General features: G+C 40.9%; 1 protein-coding gene across 3 annotated transcripts in view; it reads left to right on the plus strand.

Annotated features, from left to right (window-relative positions):
• osbp2a (oxysterol binding protein 2a) overlaps positions 1 to 19,947 on the plus strand; it is a 22,377-nt gene extending 2,430 nt beyond the window's left edge. Inside the window, exons 1-13 of one of the 3 annotated variants that reach the window (XM_061698230.1) lie at positions 2,382 to 2,482; positions 9,848 to 10,101; positions 10,199 to 10,367; positions 12,435 to 12,543; positions 12,619 to 12,682; positions 12,766 to 12,903; positions 12,990 to 13,235; positions 14,090 to 14,210; positions 15,291 to 15,394; positions 15,527 to 15,622; positions 15,696 to 15,880; positions 15,968 to 16,188; positions 17,979 to 19,947. In XM_061698230.1, coding sequence (XP_061554214.1) covers positions 2,473 to 2,482; positions 9,848 to 10,101; positions 10,199 to 10,367; positions 12,435 to 12,543; positions 12,619 to 12,682; positions 12,766 to 12,903; positions 12,990 to 13,235; positions 14,090 to 14,210; positions 15,291 to 15,394; positions 15,527 to 15,622; positions 15,696 to 15,880; positions 15,968 to 16,188; positions 17,979 to 18,121 — 1,860 coding nt within the window. In that variant the 5' untranslated portion in view covers positions 2,382 to 2,472 and the 3' untranslated portion in view covers positions 18,122 to 19,947. Of the gene's footprint in view, positions 1 to 2,381; positions 2,483 to 7,867; positions 7,969 to 9,847; positions 10,102 to 10,198; positions 10,368 to 12,434; positions 12,544 to 12,618; positions 12,683 to 12,765; positions 12,904 to 12,989; positions 13,236 to 14,089; positions 14,211 to 15,290; positions 15,395 to 15,526; positions 15,623 to 15,695; positions 15,881 to 15,967; positions 16,189 to 17,978 lie in introns of those variants that run through there. The other 2 variants (XM_061698231.1, XM_061698229.1) reach the window with 2 other exon arrangements.
• The last annotated feature ends 208 nt before the right edge of the window (positions 19,948 to 20,155 follow it).

Below are 20,155 nucleotides of genomic sequence, written 5' to 3' on the forward strand. Positions count from 1 at the left end.
GCCAACCAGGAAGTAAGAGGGAGGCTTTTCCGGCCTATTGGATCACCTTCCAACCTCACATACCTTAATTTGCCTCGCGGCGAGCGCCCACCGGTCGCATCACACCGCAACGCCACACGGCGTTCCATCCTCGCAGCGCACTGCACGTCGTTAAGTGCAATGTGAAAATGCCTTTACAGTCTACATTATGTTTACGTAAATGTGTTGACAGTCTTGTTTACTGTGTATGAATTAGAGTAGTGTATTGGCCCTCCATCATCTGGACCACCCACCTTGTGCAAAATATATGGATACTATATTGCTATATTGCTTGACCATCGTCGTCGCGATGTAAGTGTGCGCAGTAGTCACCCTGCGATGTTGGTGTACAGTATTAATATACAGTGAATCAACTGTAATATTAAAAAGTGACCAGCAGAGGAACCTGTTTGTACAGGCTAATAAGAGTAGCAGTTCCAGTAAATTATAATGCTTCAAACAACACATGGAGTTGCCCAGAGTGTTTTATACTAATCTCTTTGTATGATAACTATGAATGAGGACACGGGAAACAATGTACACTGACACATTTTCAGAAGTATGCAGATAACTGAAGGTTTACTTGGTTGTTTAATTTCACACTTGATCATTGGGCAGGCACTTCAGAGACTGAATGGGTATCTATACAGTCGTTGCGATTGGATGGCAACCAGGCCAGCCTGTCTCTTGTCCAAAGTCAGTTGGGCACACCCCCAACCCTAGTGAGAATTAACAGTGTAGAAGATGGATGGATTTTAACTCCCAAGCTTTTAGATTTAACGTTATAGCATTAAAAATAGATAATTACATGGATTACAAAGGTGAGTACAAGTTAAAGCAACCCACATTTTGACAGGCTCAAAGGCAGCATCATACAGAAAACAAAAAGTTAAATTCAATGTATTTACATTTAGAAAGGTATTCATTAAAGTGCGGATCTCCACCAAGGTTGAACTGTTAACAAATGTGAAAAAAAAATAAATCACAGGACTATTTTCTGTTGACAGACAACACTGTGGCAAGCGGCAGATTCCGCAATCGTGTGCGTGCGTTCAGACAGGAATGAGGCAGTAGATGGCAATGAATGGCTCGTATTTATTGAATATATTCCAATTTACGTAACTCCTGGTACAGCAGCAAATATTGATGTTACAATGCAACAAGGTTATTATAGTAAACGAAAACAAACAAAATAACTAAATCTAAAATTGAAAAAAAATGTTTGTAAACCAAATAAAATAAAAACGAGTGTTTTTAAAAAACGTTAACTAACTAAAATGACATTTTACGTTTGTAAAAATAACTAAAACTAACTATTATTATAACAAAAAATGTCCTTCATTTTCATCTTTGTCGATTAATTTCATACATGAGCTTTTGATTTTAAATACGTTGTACGTTGTGATGCATCTGATCTAACCTTAGAAGCAGTATTATGCACTCCACTTGATGCACTTAAAATTTTGTGGACTGTATTTGATTTGTGGATGGTTGTTCATGAATCAGTTATAAGTTAATAATATTTTTAAAATGTACTTGTTGTGATCTTTTTTTAATTTCACACTTGACAAATAACGAATAAAAAAATAAGACTGAAAATAATAAAAATGAAACTAGAACAAAGCATTTTTGAAAAAATAAAAACTAATAAAAATGAACAAACCTGCTCACAAAACAAATTATAACTAACTGAATTTGAAAAATAAAAGTCCAAATGCAATAAACACAAACTATAATGGAAAATCCAAAACCATTATAACCCTGCAATGCAATATAGCATATCTCAACATGATGGATCATGTTCATTCTGGGGCGGATGGAGCACTTTCATCATGACTCAAGTGGCAGAAAAAAATATTCCAAAAAAACGGGGCATCTTATATTTATTTTAGTTAGCAGACGATAGAAAGATATTAAAAAAAAAAAAAAACGGACTGATTTTAGCCACAATGTGAACACATAACCTGACCTGCAGGCATTCTGTGTGTTGTTTGCTGGACACAAGAGGGTTGTGTTGTTTGCTGGACACAAGAGGGTAGTGTTGTTCAGGAGGGATCAGCCCAGGGCATTCTGAAGTGATGTGGTGGAGCAATGCAAACATCATCATGTCATCCTTCACACCACCTACATTATCATTCGTTTCCTGATGGGATGTTTGACCCTGACATTTAATGTAGTGTCATAAGATCAATTTAATGCACGTCTATACTGTCGTTTGAGTGCCACGATGACGTACACACTCCCGCCTCCTCTCCCCCTCCCCGGTGTGCTCCACTATGACGACAGCAAGAATGAATGAATGACCTTGCTTTAGGCTCCACCTCCCCTTCTCGAAGGAGGAGAGGTAAAAAAAAAAATGAGAAAGAGAGCGAGCACGCAGAAAGATTTTCATTCAAAATATTATTCCGCACACATGCTGGCAATAGGGCAGGATAAGTGCAGACTTCCCAATGAATGTCACCTTGTAAGTAACCAGTTAATTGCTTACTGCTCAGAAAAGATTAAGGCTTTAAAATAGAAGTTGTGGCATCTGTGTGTGTTTACGTGCATTTGGAATTGCTGCTTTCTGTTTGCGCTCATGGAGATTTGTATTCAGTAGTTAGCGAACAGCAGAAATTTATTCAGAGCCAGTTTTTGTGCCTATGATTGAATTACTCATTGTTTCTTATGTTGATGAAATTTTCAATGTGAATATTTTACTTCAACGTTGCAGTATTTCTCGATTCAGGATTATTAAATGCAACTACATAAATAAACTGTCCCATTTGTCCTGGTTTAATGATCATTAAAAATGTTTACACCTACATTAGGTATCGTAATGCTTCCACTTACTCTGGCCATGCTGGCATTTTAGCATCAATCATGTTCTGTTGGTGTCCTGAATGGCAAAGCACTTCATATGTGACACGAATAGAATAGAATAAAATAAAGGTTCATTTGTCCCTTAGTATGGAATTTCAACATTTAAAGCAGCTCAGTGGATTGTAGCAGAGAATGCAGCCCTATAGGGGGCACAAACCAGTGCAAACTGTAGGCCGGTCCCAAGCCCGGATAAATGCAGAGGGTTGCGTCAGGAAGGGCATCCGGTTTAAAACTTGGCCAAACAAATATGAGCGTTCATCCAAAGAATTCCATACCGGATTGGTTGTGGCCCGGGTTAACAACGTCCGCCACCGGCGCCATCAACCTGCAGGGTGCTGGTGGAAATTCAGCTACTCTGGGTCGAAGACGAAGAAGAAGAAGAGGTGGAAAGCGGGTTCTTCGGCAGAAAGAGAAGAGGAAAGCACAGAGCTTAGAACTGAATGTGGGGACTATGACAGGAAAATCTCGGGAGTTGGTTGACACAATGATTAGGAGAAAGGTTGATATATTGTGTGTCCAGGAGACCAGGTGGAAAGGCAGTAAGGCTAGAAGTTTAGGGCCAGGGTTTGAATTATTTTACCATCGTGTAGATGGGAAGCGAAATGGAGTTGGGGTTATTTTAAAAGAAGAGTTGGCTAAGAATGTCTTGGAGGGGAAAACAGTATCAGATCAATTGATGAGGCTGAAACTTGAAATTGAGGGTGTTATGTATAATGTGATGAGTGGCTGTGCCCCACAGGTAGGCTGTGACATGGAGGTGAAAGAGAAATGGAAGGAGCTAGACAAAGTAGTTCTAAGCATCCCAGACAGAGAGAGAGTCGTGATTGATGCAGATTGTCATGGACATGTTGGTGAAGGAAACAGGGGTGAAGAAGAAGTGATGGGTAAGTATGGCATCCAGGAAAGGAACTTGGAGGGACAGATGGTGGTAGACTTTGCAAAAAGGATGGAAATGGCTGTAGTGAACACTTTTTTCCAGAAGAGGCACGAACATAGGGTGACCTGCAAGAGCGGAGGTAGAAGCATGCAGGTGGATTACATTTTGTGGAGATGATGTAATCTGAAGGAGGTTACTGACTGTAAGGTAGTGGTAGGGGAGAGTGTGGCTAGACAGCATAGGATGGTGGTGTGTAAGATGACTCTGGTGGTGGGGAGGAAGATTAGGAAGACAAAGGCAGAGCAGAAAACCATGTGGTGGAAGCTGAGACAGGACGAGTGTTGTGCATCTTTTCGGGAAGAGGTGAGACAGGCTCTCGGTTGTCAGGAGGAGCTTCCAGAAGACTGGACCACTACAGCCAAGGTGATCAGAGAGGCAAGCAGGAGAGTATTTGGTGTATCTTCTGGCAGGAAAGGAGAAAAGGAGACTTGGTGGTGGAACCTCACAGTACAGGAAATCATACAAGGAAAAAGGTTAACTAAGAAGTGGGACACTGAGAGGACCGAGGAGAGGTGAAATGAATACATTGAGATGCGACATAGGGCAAAGGTAGAGGTGGCAAAGGCCAAACAAGAGGCATATGATGACATGTATTCCAGGTTGGACAGTAAAGAAGGAGAAAATGGTCGATACAGGTTGGCCAGGATAGAGATGGGAAGGATGTGCAGCAGGTTAGGGTGATTAAGGATAGAGATGGAAATATGTTGACTGGTGCTAGTAGTGTGCTAGATAGATGGAAAGAATACGTTTGAGGAGTTGATGAATGAGGAAAATGAGAGAGAAGGGAGAGTAGAAGAGGCAAGTGTGGTGGACCAGGAAGTGGCAATGATTAGTAAGGGGGAAGGTAGAAAGGCATTAAAGAGGATGAAAAATGGAAATGCAGTGGGTCCTGATGGCATTCCTGTGGAGGTATGGAAGCATCTAGGAGAGGTGGCTGTGGAGTTTTTGACCAGCTTGTTCAATAGAATTCTAGCGGGTGAGAAGATGCCTGAGGAATGGAGGAAAAGTGTGCTGGCGCCCATTTTTAAGAACAAGGGTGATGTGCAGAGCTGTGGGAACTATAGAGGAATAAAGTTGATGAGCCACACAATAAAGTTATGGGAAAGAGTAGTGGAGGCTAGAATCAGGACAGAAGTGAGTATTTGTGAGTAACAGTATGTTTTCATGCCTAGAAAGAGTACCACAGGTGCAATATTTGCCTTGAGGATGTTGATGGAAAAGTACAGAGAAGGTCAGGAGGAGCTACATTGTGTCTTTGTAGAGAGAAAGCCTATGACATAGTACCCAGAGAGGAACTGTGGTACTGCATGCGGAGGTCTGGAGTGGCAGAGAAGTATGTTAGAATAATACAGGACATGTACGAGGGCAGCAGAACAGCGGTGAGGTGTGCTGTAGGTGTGACAAACGAATTTAAGTTGGAGGTGGGACTTGATCAGGGATCAGCCCTGAGCCCCTACTTGTTTGCAGTCGTAATGGATAGGCTGACAGATGAGGTTAGACTGGAATCCCCGTGGACCATGATGTTTGCAGATGACATGTTATCTGTAGTGAAAGCAGGGAGCAGGTGGAGGAACAGTTAGAAAGATGGAGACATGCACTGGAAAGCAGAGGAATGAAGATTAGCTGAAGTAAGACAATATATGTGCATGAATGAGAGGGGTGGTGGAGGAAGAGTGAGGCTACAGGTAGAACAGATAGCAAGGGTGGAGGACTTTAAATACTTGGGGTCAACAGTCCAAAGCAATAGTGAGTGTGGTCAGGAAGTGAAGAAACAGGTCCAAGCAGGATGGAACGGGTGGAGGAAGTTGTCAGGTGTGTTATGTGACAGAAGAGTCTCTGCTAGGATGAAGGGCAAAGTTTATTAAGCAGTGGTGAGGCCAGCCATGATGTACGGATTAGAGACAGTGACCCTGAAGTGACAGCAGGAAGCAGAGCTGGAGGTGACAGAAATAAAGATGTTGAGGTTCGCTGTCAGAGTGACCAGGTTGGATGAAATTAGAAATGAGCTCATGAGAGGGACAGCCAAGGTTCGATGTTTTGGAGACAAAGTTAGAGAGGGCAGACTTCGATGGTTTGAACACATCCAGAGGAGAAATAGTGACTGTATTGGTAGAAGGATGATGAGTATGGATCTGCCAGGCAAGAGAGCTAGAGGAATACCAAAGAGAAGGTTGATGGATGTCGTGAGGGAAGACATGAGGGCAGTTGGTGTTCGAGTGGAGGATGGAGGAGATTACATGGAAAAGGATGACGCGTTGTGGCGACCCCTAAAGGGACAAGCCGAAAGGAAAAGGAAAAATAGCAGTAGCAGAAGAATAATATAAAAAACAAAATGGTATTTAAGCATGTACATATTTACTACTAAGGCCAACAAGAATAAGCAGCGGTGTGACCACTTTATATGACCAAATGAATTATATTCACTGTTGTGAATGGATAGAATTTGGGGGTGGGGGGGTTGACAAACTCAATTTTGTAATTTGTAAACCCGAAATAAATCTTAATTACTACTCTGAAAAAGATTGTGCATCTTTAGTGAATAGTTATATATATCAAAGCGCTGTTCACATAAAAATATGTACAGGTGTACACAATAAATTTGAATGTTGTCAAAAACTTAATTTCAGTTGTTCAGTTCCAAAAGTGAAACTCATTCAGTATGGTATATTATAGATACATTCACTATGGCCAGAATGAATTTTTTCATGACTCTATTTTTTATAATTGATGGTTGTAGCGTACGGCTAAGGAAACCCTCAAATTCACCGTATCAAGACTTTAGGTTACATTAGAAACATTCAAAATGACATTAAAAAAATGGTGTCCAAATTTCATTTAACTGTCTATTATTATCGGTTATATTCATCAGTTTAAATATGAAATATTCAGAAAATGTAAATGAACTTTTTGACCATTTTCTAATTTATTTAGATATACTTTTCTCTCAAAATATTTTTTTAACCCTAAGGTGCATAGCTCCACAATAGCACCATATGCACCAGAGGGTTAATAAGGTTTTGCCTTAAACCATTAAAAATTTGCTTTATTTGTGTTTTGGCAAAAAAAATAAAAAATAAACGTACGACTAAGGTTTTCATTAAAGAGTGAAGATATGGTAACTGTGCTGTGGTTATGCTCCAGCAAACTTTCAGCTTGTTACAGAGTCCAACTTTGATTCTGTCATCCTACGCTTGTTGAAAGTGATGCTCCATCTATCAACTGTGGGTGTGCTTGCACTCACTCGTGAGTCACCAATGAAGCCCAGAAGCATTTCCAACTCTCCAAAGTACTTAAAACTCCAAATCTTATGTATTTCAACTCCTGCTGTGCTGTGGTGTGTGATGGAAGTACAGTATAGCATAAGGTAATATAAATCACAAGCAATATGAGATTATTTCCTTCCTGCTCTATATGGGTCATAAAACTATTTTTTTCAACCTCTCCCTTGAACAAAAAAAATGGGAGTGGAAATGTTACATGTGCTTTGCCCTGATTCAAACCTTATAAAATAATAATAATAATAGTTTGTCTCAGACTGGGTCACCAATGACAGGATCCAGACTAAAAGTCCAGCCCATATGCCCTGCTTTTAAAATTCCTGTGAGTGATGGAGAGTCTCAGGGAAAGAAAAGGTGGAGGCAAATTGGACTGCGTCATCTCCCCCCACTTCTAAAAATAGCCAAGCCTTCTGACTGCACAGGCTTATGTTTCCAGGGCAACCGTGTCCATTCACAGCTTCCCTCTCTTATAAAAGGATGGAACGTCTGGGATGTGCTGTGAAGTGTTTTTGTCCACATGCCCATGTCCCAGGAGCCTCATCTCAAGCAAAACGAGATAGAATAGAGGAACCGTCAAGGTTTCAATTAATAGAAATGGTTCAGTCCAGTCAAACTGCTGCCATCATCAAACCTTTATTAACTTTGTCGTGTTAACATTTAAAACAAATTCAAAAGTCATAAGATGAAAACAATCTTTCTCTTTCAGTGCTGTCTTAATAGCGGCGCAGTGGACGACTGGTTAGAGCGTCTGCCTCACAGTTCTGAGGTCCGGGGTTCAATCGCCGGGCCCTCCTGTGTGGAGTTTGCATGTTCTCCCCGTGCGGGTTTTCTCTGGGCACTCCGGTTTCCTCCCACATCCCAAAAACATGCTTGGTAGGTTAATGGGCAACTCTAAATTGCCCGTAGGTGTGAATGTGAGTGCGAATGGTTGTTTGTTTGTATGTGCCTTGCGATTGGCTGGCAACCAGTTCAGGGTGTGCACCGCCTCCTGCCCGAAGATAGCTGGGATAGGCTACAGCACTCCCGCGACCCTAGTGAGGAGAACCGGCTCAGAAAATGGATGGATGGATGGATGTTGTCTTAACTTGAATGCTAAATGAACATAGTGTAAATCCGTTCATCTTGGATCGTGCTTGTTGGCGTTGCATCTCAGCTCAATTTGGGCAGGATACACCCTGGACTGGTCGCCAGCCAATAGCAGGGCACATTCAGACAAACAACCTGTCGCACTCACATTCACAAGTAAGGATAATTACAGGCTTTGGTGAAGCTAACATGCATATTTTTAGAATGTGTGAGGAAGACCCACGCAAGCACGGGGAGAACATGCAGAGGCCTGAGCCGAGATTTGAACTTGAACGTCTCGACTGTGAGGTCGATATGCTAACCACTTCTTCACCTTGCTGCTGTTTCAGATGGGCGCATGTATTTTTTTAACATGAACTAACTGCCATACAAGTTAAAACATAAGCACTAATAAAATGTAAAATAAATAAATGTACGTACCCAAGCTCAGTGATTCCCAACCAGCCTGCTGTAACACACACCAAATTATTTTTTAATTACAAATACCGTATTTTCACGACCATAAGGCTCACCGTATTAAAAGGTGGAGTCTCAGTTACGAGGTCTATTTCTGTATTTAACACATACATAAGGCGCACCGTATCATTGGGCGCAGGCATGGTAAAACATACGCTAGCTTAAAACATACGGTAGCATGCATGCACGCTAAAACAATGTTTTTAAAAAGGCAGCGGGAGCAAAACTGAGTTCGGTTGTACTTTATTGAAGTATTTAACAATGTACGAATGTTATATTTTGATCAATCCTCATCCACAAATCCATCAAAGTCCTCATCTTCTGTATCCGAAATGAACAGCTGTTCCTCCGCCTAACTGATAGCTTGCACTTTAAACTGTGCTTCATAAGTGTGTCTCTTCTGGGTGCCATTTTCGGGGGTCCTTAGCCAAACCGATGTTGTTTTAAACAATACACACCCCGGCGCTATATACCTACTGGGGGCGTGGCTTTAGCGTCCTCCTTCACGCGCCCTTCCCCCTTTACGTACGCATGCTGTCTGTGCGCCTTATGGTCGTGAAAATACGGTATATTTTTGTTTATGTATTTATGCCAGCAACATATAGTGAGAGTCAGAACAATTGAATATTCTTCTATTAAATGGAAAAAAGTCCAATGAACCTGAGTATCCACCTGTTACCATTCATACAACAGAATAAGTCATGGCTTTCTGTGAGTATAACAGCTTTGTGTCCAGTTAACCAGGCCCAGATTTCACACTGAGTGAGTCAAGTTTGTGAGTAAATTGGGACAAGATCATCATCATTCCTTATTTTTCAGTCTGTGGTCCCACCTTTCAACCACTTTGCAGAAAAAGTAAAATTATTCACAACTTCCAGCTGTATGGACTCACGAAAATAATTTTGTTTGGGTTTGAATCTCGGCTCAGGGCTTCTTGTGTGGAATTTGTTTGTCCTACCACATCCCCAAAACATGCATGTTTGGTTCATTGAAGACTTTAAATAGTCCATAGGTGTGAGTTAAGTGAGTGTGAAAGCTTGTTTGTTTATATGTTCCCTGTGACTGGCTGGTGACCTGCCTGGAGTATACGCACCTCTCTCCCTTAAATCAGTTGGGATTGGCTCCAGATCACAGGGCAAACTAATGATGACAAGTCCTGTAGAAATGGAATGAATGGATGGATGTGTTGTTTTTTGTTGTCTATGAGCAGATGACTCAGGAGATGAAGAAAGTCCGGGCCCGCATGATACTCGAGTCTTAAACCAAGGCGCGCTGAAGACATTGGCCAGCAAACTGGATGATCTGAGCACCTGTAACGAGCTGATCGGAAAGCATGGCGCCGCCCTCCAGCGCTCCCTCAGCGAATTCGAAGATCTCCGCGGGTGCGTCAACGGCACGGATAAAGTGAAGACCATAAATGAGCGAGCTGCCCTCTTCCGCATCACCTCCAATGCTATGATCAATGTGAGTATGAGCTGTGGCTGCCCTCATTAACTGCGTCTCTGTCTCTCCGAGCTGGGGGCGTGCGTCGTCTGAGTTCTGTGTTGTGTTCACACTTCAGGCTTGTCGTGACTTCCTGGTTGTAGCACAGTCTCAAAACCGAAGGTGGCAGAAAGCCCTGCAGCATGAGCAAGAGCAGCGTAACTATCTGGAGACCACCATTGAGCAGCTAGCCAAACAGCACAACAGCCTGGAGACAGCCTGGAGGGAAAAGCCCACTTCGTACACAGGTGAGACGCACCACTGTCTACTCGTAATGCAAAATGTTAAAGGCACTGCATTTGTGCATGTGTGATGATTTTTTTTCAGACATCGTGTAGCAGTCTGTATAGACTCACTGACAGTCAGTATAGACTCACTGACACCAACTTATTTACATCTGGTTAAGCAAATGAGATCCTGGAAGAGCCGTTTTGAAATGCTCACCTTTACTCACGAGAATGTAACTTCGTCGATCTTTGCCAAGCCCGAACAGTCCTCAACATTTTTACTAGGATTGGGAGGATACAGTATTAAAACCAAAAATGGCAATACTTGAAGATATTTGAAAAGACCGTGCCATGCCCCTTCCAACTCCCAGAGTTTGTGCCTCCAATCCAGATATAGCCATAGAAGCTCACAGTGTTACCAGACTTAATATAATTATTCATATTATTATGTTAAGTTGATTAAAAACAAACAAAAACAGCCTCGATTAAAGATGAATTTCTTCAACTAGCCTCCTCCAACAGCATGTGATGTGACTACTTTTTCTGTTGATGGTTATCTGAATGGAGTGAGCAAAACTGTGACTAACGCTAATGCTAGTTCTGTTCAACTATGCAAAACCGACGGGAGGAGAGCAAGAAACATGGCATGTACGACCTATAAACCTGAAAACGCAAACCCTCCAATCTCATTTACAGTAGGTGAGCAATATGGGAGCATTTCAGCTGGCCAGTTCAAAACGGAGATGGAAATCGTGTGGTCAGACCAAGACCAAGACTATTTGCCGTATGTGCTTAAAAAAACATTCTCCAGGTCACGTCGAACATGTTAATGCACCTTCAAAGAAACCTTTTCAAGAATAGTTGAAGTGAAGCATGGAAGAAAACACAGGCACGGTCTCTTCTGACACGTATTTATTATATTAATAAACTATATATATTATGGATATAACAAATATAATATTGTGATGAAAAAAATTATATAAATATGATATTATTAGAAATATATACACATTATATATACATTTATAAACTATTATTTAATGTATTATTTTAAAAAGTCAAATCGTTTCTCGAAGTGTGGGTCAGAAATCAAAATATGAATTGAATCTAAATTTCAGTGTATCCTTCCCACACTACTAAACATATTCATCTGACTCGACTGATTGAAAAATTAAAAATGACCTGCCAACATTGCAATATTTTTCTACACAGGTCCTATTATTTGCAGTCCTGCCCGTTAGAAAGTGGGTGCCAACCGCCATACGCCAGGCTATTTTTCCTGTATTATAGACCTGCACTGCAGGTCACTGATGGTGTAGTGGCACACCCGCCTGACTTCGGTTCAAGCTGCTTGGGTTCAATACCCACTAAGTGACGTGTGAATGTGAGTGTGATAGCTTGTCTGTCTCTATAAATGTTCTCTGTGATTAACTGGCGACCAGTCCATAGCGTACACCGCCTCTCGTTTGAATTCAGCTGGGATACACTCCAGTTCTCTGCAGTTCTCAACAGGATAAGCTGTATAAAAATGCTCCTATGCAACAGCCTGTTACCACAAAAAAAGTCAATTTGTCAAGATAAATGCACTTTAATTATTAGAAAACTGACATACTCTACTCACAAAAGTTGATTGTGATGCTGATTCTGAATCAACCAATAGTTTTCCAAGGACATCCACTTGCGGTCGTCTCCGTCTCCTGATGTCAAATTCAGCATGATGAAGAGGACTGTCTAAATAAAAATTCTAGCTGAACCAGGAAACGTGTTAGTGTTTTAGTTTTTGTGAGTAGTTCTGTGTTGCGAGATGGAAAAGGCCATTATTTCTCCCCCTCTTACCCCTTTGGAATCATGAAATTCCCCATTTTTTGGCAAAGTATAGCATTTTCAACATCAGTGCTTTTTTTCAGTTTTTCCAGTGTGTCGTGGAGGTTTGCACAAGTAGAAAAATCGTCCACTTCCTACATAATCAAGTGCCTAAGGATTCATTTGATTTCTGACTAAATTCCCTGTCGCTCCTGTTGATATACAGTTTTTTTTAACATGAGACAAATGGCTTGTTGTTTGTGTTTGTCCTGTATTTCTCTGTAGGTGTACAGAGAGCTCGCGAGGTGGACGAGAGTGATGATAATGATGAATTCTTCGATGCCATGGAGGACGCGCCTTCATTCATAACCGTGAATGCGGAGACCACGCACAGGTGAGACTTTACGTCTACACTAAATTGTTCGGTCTGTCTTTCAGTCTTCCAAAATCAGATAATTATTTTTCTCAGGCGCTCAGGGAGTAGTCAGAGTATGAGTGGTGGAGTCCCCAGTGACTGGACCCTTAACGAGAATGTAGGTCCCTTTACAGGCCTCCTTCTTTTGTGAGACAAGATCTAGACAACTAAATTACAGCCTCTCGTTACGACGTCTTTCAGGACACCTCAGAATCCAATCACATGCAGCTACGCAGAACAAGACGCAGCCGTATTCCAGACAAACCCAATTATTCCCTCAACCTGTGGAGCATCATGAAGAACTGTATTGGGAAAGACCTGTCAAAGATACCCATGCCTGTAAACACATCACATACATTTCTTAACTACAAATATAATTCAGTTCAACTCGATCACATTCCTTCTGTGTGCTCGATTGATGTCAGGTCAACTTTAACGAGCCACTGTCGATGCTGCAGCGTCTGACCGAGGACGTGGAGTACAGCGAGCTCCTTGACCGGGCGGCTCGCTGCGACTCCTCCTTGGAGCAGATGTGCCTGGTGGCCGCCTTCTCCGTCTCCTCCTACTCCACCACCGTCCATCGCACATCCAAGCCCTTCAATCCTCTTCTGGGAGAGACCTATGAGTTGGACCGCCTGCAGGAATACGGCTACCGGTCCATATGTGAGCAGGTGAGTTAAAGTCCCAAAAGTAGCCACACTCTTTAACCACACTCACAGGATTAATAAAGTGCATGGCGATTGAAAAGTAACTCCTTATTTCAAAATACTTGCAGGAGAGTGATTTTAAAGTGTTATTTCTGCAATAATACCTGGGGGATTTATATCTCGGCGATTGGTATGGCAATGATTACTTCTTCTGGATACTTGTTTTTTACAGAAATTGTGTTTTTCCTCAGATTTCGTCTTTTTGCCATATATCATGGTTATGGTGAGCTATAGTGACACTTTTATCACAACTGTTCTGTCATCATCTTCAGTTTTGTAGGTTGGATCTCGGTGTGTATCATCTAGGTTGCCTCAAAGAGGAACGTTTAGTGCAATAGTGTAAAAATCCAAACATTAAATCTATCAATCTTTCATGAAATATGATAAATAACATTAACATTAACTTATACTAACAGGCCGATGGGTCTTCTATCAATCACCAAACCTCACTTTCTGTTTTCTGTTTTTTGCGGGAGGTAAAGCCTTGTTTCATGGGTGGAAATGGGAGTTGACCCTGTGTTGCACTAATGTATTTGCAAAAGTGCAATAAGAGACTGGACTATGTCAAGTTGGAACTAAGCCTTGATATATACCAGTATTCATCTGTAAGATTCATTTTCTCTATTCATGATTTCTGTGCGTAACTTAAAAATGCTTAAAATGAAGTTATCCCACTCTAATTCTCATTATCTGAGGGAAGGCAATCCAGATTAAAATCTCATATATTAAAGAACAAACGGTAAACATGTGAGAAAAAAAGTTCAATAAATAAATAATTTAAGTGTTTTTTTTTAAGTGTATCTATGGTGTAAACACAGGTGAGTCATCACCCACCAGCTGCTGCCCACCACGTCACCTCACAGCGAGGATGGACCCTGTGGCAACACATCACTATTGACAGCAAATTCCGTGGGAAGTACATCTCTGTCATGCCACAAGGTAAAAAGTATGAGCGGCATGTATTTTAATTCCTTCTTCCACAAAGTTTTGATATGATGCTGAAGGTTTCTGCATCAACAAAGAGAGATAAAAACTAAATTTGGGACCATAAGAAATGTTAAATGGCAAAAAAGAGAATGAAAACTGAATTTCCCTCAAAACAAATACAGGAGGAAAATAATTAGAAAAGGTAAATCATAACTTTTACTGTACTTTTATTGCATGTTTTTTACTGTACTTATATTGCATGTTTTATTATTTAGACATGTATTGCTATTATTTTAGATTGTTATTATTGTTATTTATTCTTATTCATTACTACTTTATCACCAATATTTGCAAAAATAATAACACTTTTAATAAATACATCAAATCTAAATACAGTACAAAGTTGTAAAAAAACAATATTATTTATTAGATTACAATTAAATCATAATTGGAGACTCTAAATTGCCGTAGGTGTGAATGTGAGTGCGCATGGTTGTTTGTTTGTATGTGCCCTGCAATTGGCTGGCAACCAGTTCAGGGTGTACCCCGCCTCCTGCCCGATGACAGCTAGGATAGGCTCCAGCACGCCCGCAACCCTAGTGACTAGAAGCGGCTCAGAAAATTGATGGATGGATGGATAATTAAATCATTTTTATTAAATTATTTCAATTTGCAACTTATTCAAATGATAATTCAATTAAACAATGAAAAGTAGTATACTACACAAATCTAAGATTAATTTTATATTTACTAAAGAGCAGTGATAGAATTGCAAATATATTCATTCCTGATCGTTACAGTTGTGTCCAGTTGTTGCCTAATCAATTATTTATTTATTTATTTTCCTGTGCAGTTTATTGGCCAATAAATTGGAATTAGTAAAACATTTTAAAGGGAGAGAGACTAATTTGGTTTTCCTGGTCAGTGGTTCAAGTGATTGGAGCCCCACCATTTTTTATGTTTTTTTTTGTTTTCCTGGTCAGTGGTTCAAGTGATTGGACCCCCACCATTTTATTATTATTTTTTTTTTCGTTAAAAAAAAATGCAGCATTTTTTTATGGTGATATCTGCATGCGCTTCCATTCAAAATAGGAAAGATTCACTTGCAGTTCCACTCAAGCGGGAACCATTACTTGTGGAGCAAAGTGACCTCAACAGTGCATAATATTATCGTGGGGAAACTCTGGATTGATCAGGTTGGGTTTTTGTCATTTTGTTCATTTCTAGCATATTCAAAGAATTATTCATTAAGAATAAGATACTTCACTGCTTTGAATATTTGAAATGTAAAGTTTTCATGCCAATGTCTCATACTTTCTTGTTTCTAGTCCGGGGACATTGACATTGTAAACACCACCACCAAGGATACCTGCCATCTCAAATTCTCGCCCTACAGCTACTTCTCCAGAGATGTCCCGCGCAAAGTATGACAGCCTGTCTTCCAGTATGAGTCACAAACTTAAGCAGCGCTGTAACTGTGAGTGATTTATTTTCCAGGTGACGGGTATGGTTGAGGACAGGGAGGGCATGGCGCATTATATCCTATCAGGAACGTGGGATGAAAAGATGGAGAGTGCCAAAATAGTGGATAGCAGTCAAGGAAGTGGAGGCTCAGAAGGCAAACAAAAGACAGTTTATCAGACTCTTCAGCCAAAACTGTTGTGGAAGAAATACCCTCTCCCGTACGCTCTTTCAAACTCATTTCCACCTCCTCTTAAATGACTGAATGTGCCATTTATCACACATCATCTTTCCTTTCGCTACCCTAGGGACAATGCAGAAAACATGCATTATTTCTCTACCTTGGCTTTGACTCTGAATGAGCCAGAAGACGGGGTAGCGCCCACCGACAGCCGCATGCGTCCAGACCAGCGGCTCATGGAGGCGGGCCTGTGGGATGAAGCAAACATCCAGAAGCAGCGTCTGGAAGAGTCTCAGAGGCTGGAGAGGAAGAGGAGGGAGGTCCAAACCATGCAGGCCCTTGAGGATGGTGAGTCCATTAAACATACTGTACAGTGGTGCCTTGAGATATGAGTTTCATTCGTTCTATGACCACGCTTGTAAGTCAAAATACTCATATCTCAAATCCTCTTTCCCCATTAAAATGCTTAGAAATGCCATTAATCCGTTCCAGTGGGTCTCTGTTTTGCTGCTGGAACAGCTTTCACTCTTCTCTGAAGACTTACTGCCATGATTTTGTTCTCACAATCTGTTCAAGTGGCAGCCTCGTGGTTAGCACGTCTGCCTCACAGTTCGGAGGTTTGGTGTCCTGGGCCTTCCTGTGTGGAGTTTGGATGTTCTCCCTGTGCTTATGTGGGTTTTCTTCAGGTATTCTGGCTTCCTCCTACATTCCAATAACATGCCTGTTATTAGGGCTGCCACACATCGAGCGATGCGGCTGAACACAATGGAAAATCAGCCATTGCAATTCATCTCACGTATGATGAATCACTTTGTGCAGTCTAAATTAATCAATTTGTGTACATACTCCTCCCAGAATGCACAAAATTAACTTCTTAGCAATTTTGCCCATTTGGGAGACACAATCCAGGGTGCGCCCATTTAATGGATTATTTTAGCTGGATTAACAAATACAATCTATCTGCCGGTGTTATAACGCTTTAAGAAACGGATATTTGAACACAAACGGCAGCCCAACACATGTAGACAGACAATATAACAACACTTACAGGCATATATTTATCCTCTGAGACAAAACGACTAACATTACTGCAGTTTACTGAGACACAGCAGGTGTGGAACTCTTATTTAGTTTCTTAATGAGTTTTCTATTGCCCCTGGTAGCAAAGTCGCCCACACTAGGAGCCACAACGAATTAATTATGATGCACAAACTGTTTAATTCTTTGCATCCTATTTAATTATGTTTTCTTAAAGTAAAATATTATAGAGTGCTATTTTCCACAGCAATTAAAATATCCATCCATCCATTTTCTGAGGCCGCTTATTCTCACTAGGGTCGCGGGAGTGCTGGAGCCTATCGCAGCCATCTTCGGGCAGGAGGCAGGGTACACCCTGAACTGGTTGCCAGCCAATCGCAGGGCACACATAAACAAAGACCCATTCGCACTCACATTCACACCTATGGGAAATTTAGAGTCTTCAATCAACCTACCACGCATGTTTTTGGGATGTGGGAGGAAACCGGAGTGCCCGGAGAAAACCCACGCAGGCACGGGGAGAACATGCAAACTCCACACAGGCAGGGCCAGGGATTGAACCCCGGTCCTCAGAACTGTGAGGCAGACACTCTAACCAGTCGTCAACCGTGCCGCCAACAATTAAAATATGATGATTATTATTTTGTTATTAAAAACAATTTGACATATACATTATAACTATATTCTGTCTGTATTTTTTTAACCTCATCTACTAATGACCTGGCCCATCTGTCCATTCAAAAAAAATCAAATATAGCCCTCGCCAATACAGTGTATCGAACTGTAGCTATATTAGTACATGTCAGCAAGTGCTAACACTGTTATTTTATCTGCTTAGCATTAGCACATTAGTAATGTTTTTTTTAACATGTTTGCACAAGAAAGAAGCACATATTTTTGTTGGAGTTCTATTCTGACAAAATAGTGTGGTTGAACATTTACCAATCTGGGTTTAAGGCCGTCTAATCCAATAATATCAGTTAGCTATAAAACATGATGTTTGTGTGTGTGTGTGTGTGTGTGTGTGTGTGTGTGTGTGTGTGTGTGTGTGCGTGTGTGCGTGTGTGTGCGTGCGTGCGTGCGTGCGTGTGTGTGCGCAGGTCAAGAAGTGGAGGTGTACCAGCCTCTTTGGTTTGAGAAGAGAATGGACGAAACAACAAGAGAAAGCAACTACATCTACAGGGTAGGCTACTGGGAGGCCAAAGAGAGGCAGGACTGGAGCATGTGCCCCGAAATCTTCTAGAACAAACTGAACCAGCGGCTGTTAATTATCCATCATGGACTCTTCTCTGCGGTCTGATCATTTCTAAAATAAAACATACTCGTCGTTCAATCTGCGCAGAATACGTCATTACTCTCAAACCTGGAACGACACGGTTCTTGATGCTTCTTCTGACAAAAGACACCACCTGGATCACAACACCCTGCTTCACTTAGATTCTTGCATCTGGAGCTACCTGGATGGGATGAAGCTGCTTTACAAGTTGGTAAACAATAATAGCTATTATTAGTAGTATACTTTAATGATTTTTTTCCCCCCATTTTACACGTGAATGAACTAGTAAAGTGAGGTCTTCATTGTTCCTGGAGAACCATCATCATCATTACATCAGATGTGTACAATTAGATTTTTAAATACAGTAGTAGATTATGTGCAAGGTTCTGAATTATATTGACAGTTTGTGATGGATTTTTTGCTTTAATTAAAGTTCCACTGAAGTACACAGTGAACTGAGTGTAGAAAATTGGAGTTAGATGACAACAAACTTGTGGGCCTTGTTGGACCTGTTATAGGAGTGGTTTCTGTTTTGTAGTTTGAGATGTCTGCAATAAGTAAACTGCAATCATACCTGAGAAAAAGAAAATCTCAGGCAGATACGCAAAACGTGCACAAAAGTCATCTACTTTATTCTGAATGCCAATTTATGAAATAAAATGAAAAAAGAAATGCATCTTATCTTAAGGATGAGAAAAAGATGAGGGTAAAAAAAGTAGCACAAGTACTGAAAGAGTGCTGCTCCGCTCTAGTGTGTGGACAGTAATAAAAAAATACTGTCAGTAATCTGTTTGTTACGGTGGGCTGGAAGTGCAAAACAATACAACAAATTGTGAAACACTTTTACATTTCAAAAAATAAATTCACAAAAGCCGAAACACTTTCACATTTCAGAAAACTGTGCCATTGATGTATCTGCGGCGGTGCTCAGTGTGTGCCAGCCTTAACCACCATAATCCTAACCTTAACTCATCCTAAACTGCTTTAACCCCAACCCTAGTCCTAAACCTAACCATAATAAAACTTCTTTGTTGTTTTTTTTAAAATTATATTTGGGATAGACATCTCGTTATATTTGCGTAGCCTCCCCTTCCCGCGATGCAGGAGCCAATCATGTTGAAGCGGGGCGGGTCTTGCCGAGAAAGGGTTTCCTCTTAGAGATTTCTAAGATTGTCTGTGAAATGGGATGTTCCCTTTCCAGTTTGTCTCAATTGTAATTTGTTTCGTCTTTTGTAAAAGTTATTCTGCTTTTGTTAATGTGTTTTCTGAAATCTAAACGTGTTTCGGTTTTTGTTAATTTGTTTTCTGAAATGTAGAAGTGTTTCAAAATGTGTTATATTGTTTTGCACTTCCAGGCCACCGTAGTTTATTGTACAAATTATTAAGTCGCTGGTTGACTTGCCTGTACAGTATATATAGAGAAAAATGCAGTAGAAGTAGAATTACATCTTTCAAAATTACTATAAAGGGTCTACATACTTACTAAGGTTACTGTATAAATGTATGTAAACAAAATATAACTATCATGAGATGTTGGGTCGGATTATTCATTTGACTTTATAGGCTATGTGTTGTTCAGAAAAAGCACAACAGTGAGGTTTACCTGCAAGTTACCTAAACACCAAGCCTCTGACACACTACATGTACAGTATTTTAGCTATGCATGGTTTTGAAGCGCCCGTTTTAAAAAGTGGTGTCGAGCTCTTTCACCTAACTGTGAGTGGACACTTACTGGAACATGATGTGAACTCACCATTTGTGCCGGACGACCTTGAAAATGTTAACTTTTTTTTTTTTTTCTTGCTCAAATAAAAACACAAAGCTGTCACTGTGGTGCTGTTTGCTCTCACCCCGGCATTATCTACTGTCAATGTTAAATAGTTATTAAAAGGGAACCTTTGTTGACAAGCTGCATGGCCAGTCCCCAAAATGAGGATGCAGGGAACCCACTACTGACACCCTTCCCCCAGCCAACGAATTTCTTCTGGCTGTGGTGCCTCA

Source organism: Phycodurus eques, chromosome 15 (assembly GCF_024500275.1).
Source record: "Phycodurus eques isolate BA_2022a chromosome 15, UOR_Pequ_1.1, whole genome shotgun sequence".
Lineage (NCBI taxonomy): Eukaryota > Metazoa > Chordata > Actinopteri > Syngnathiformes > Syngnathidae > Phycodurus > Phycodurus eques.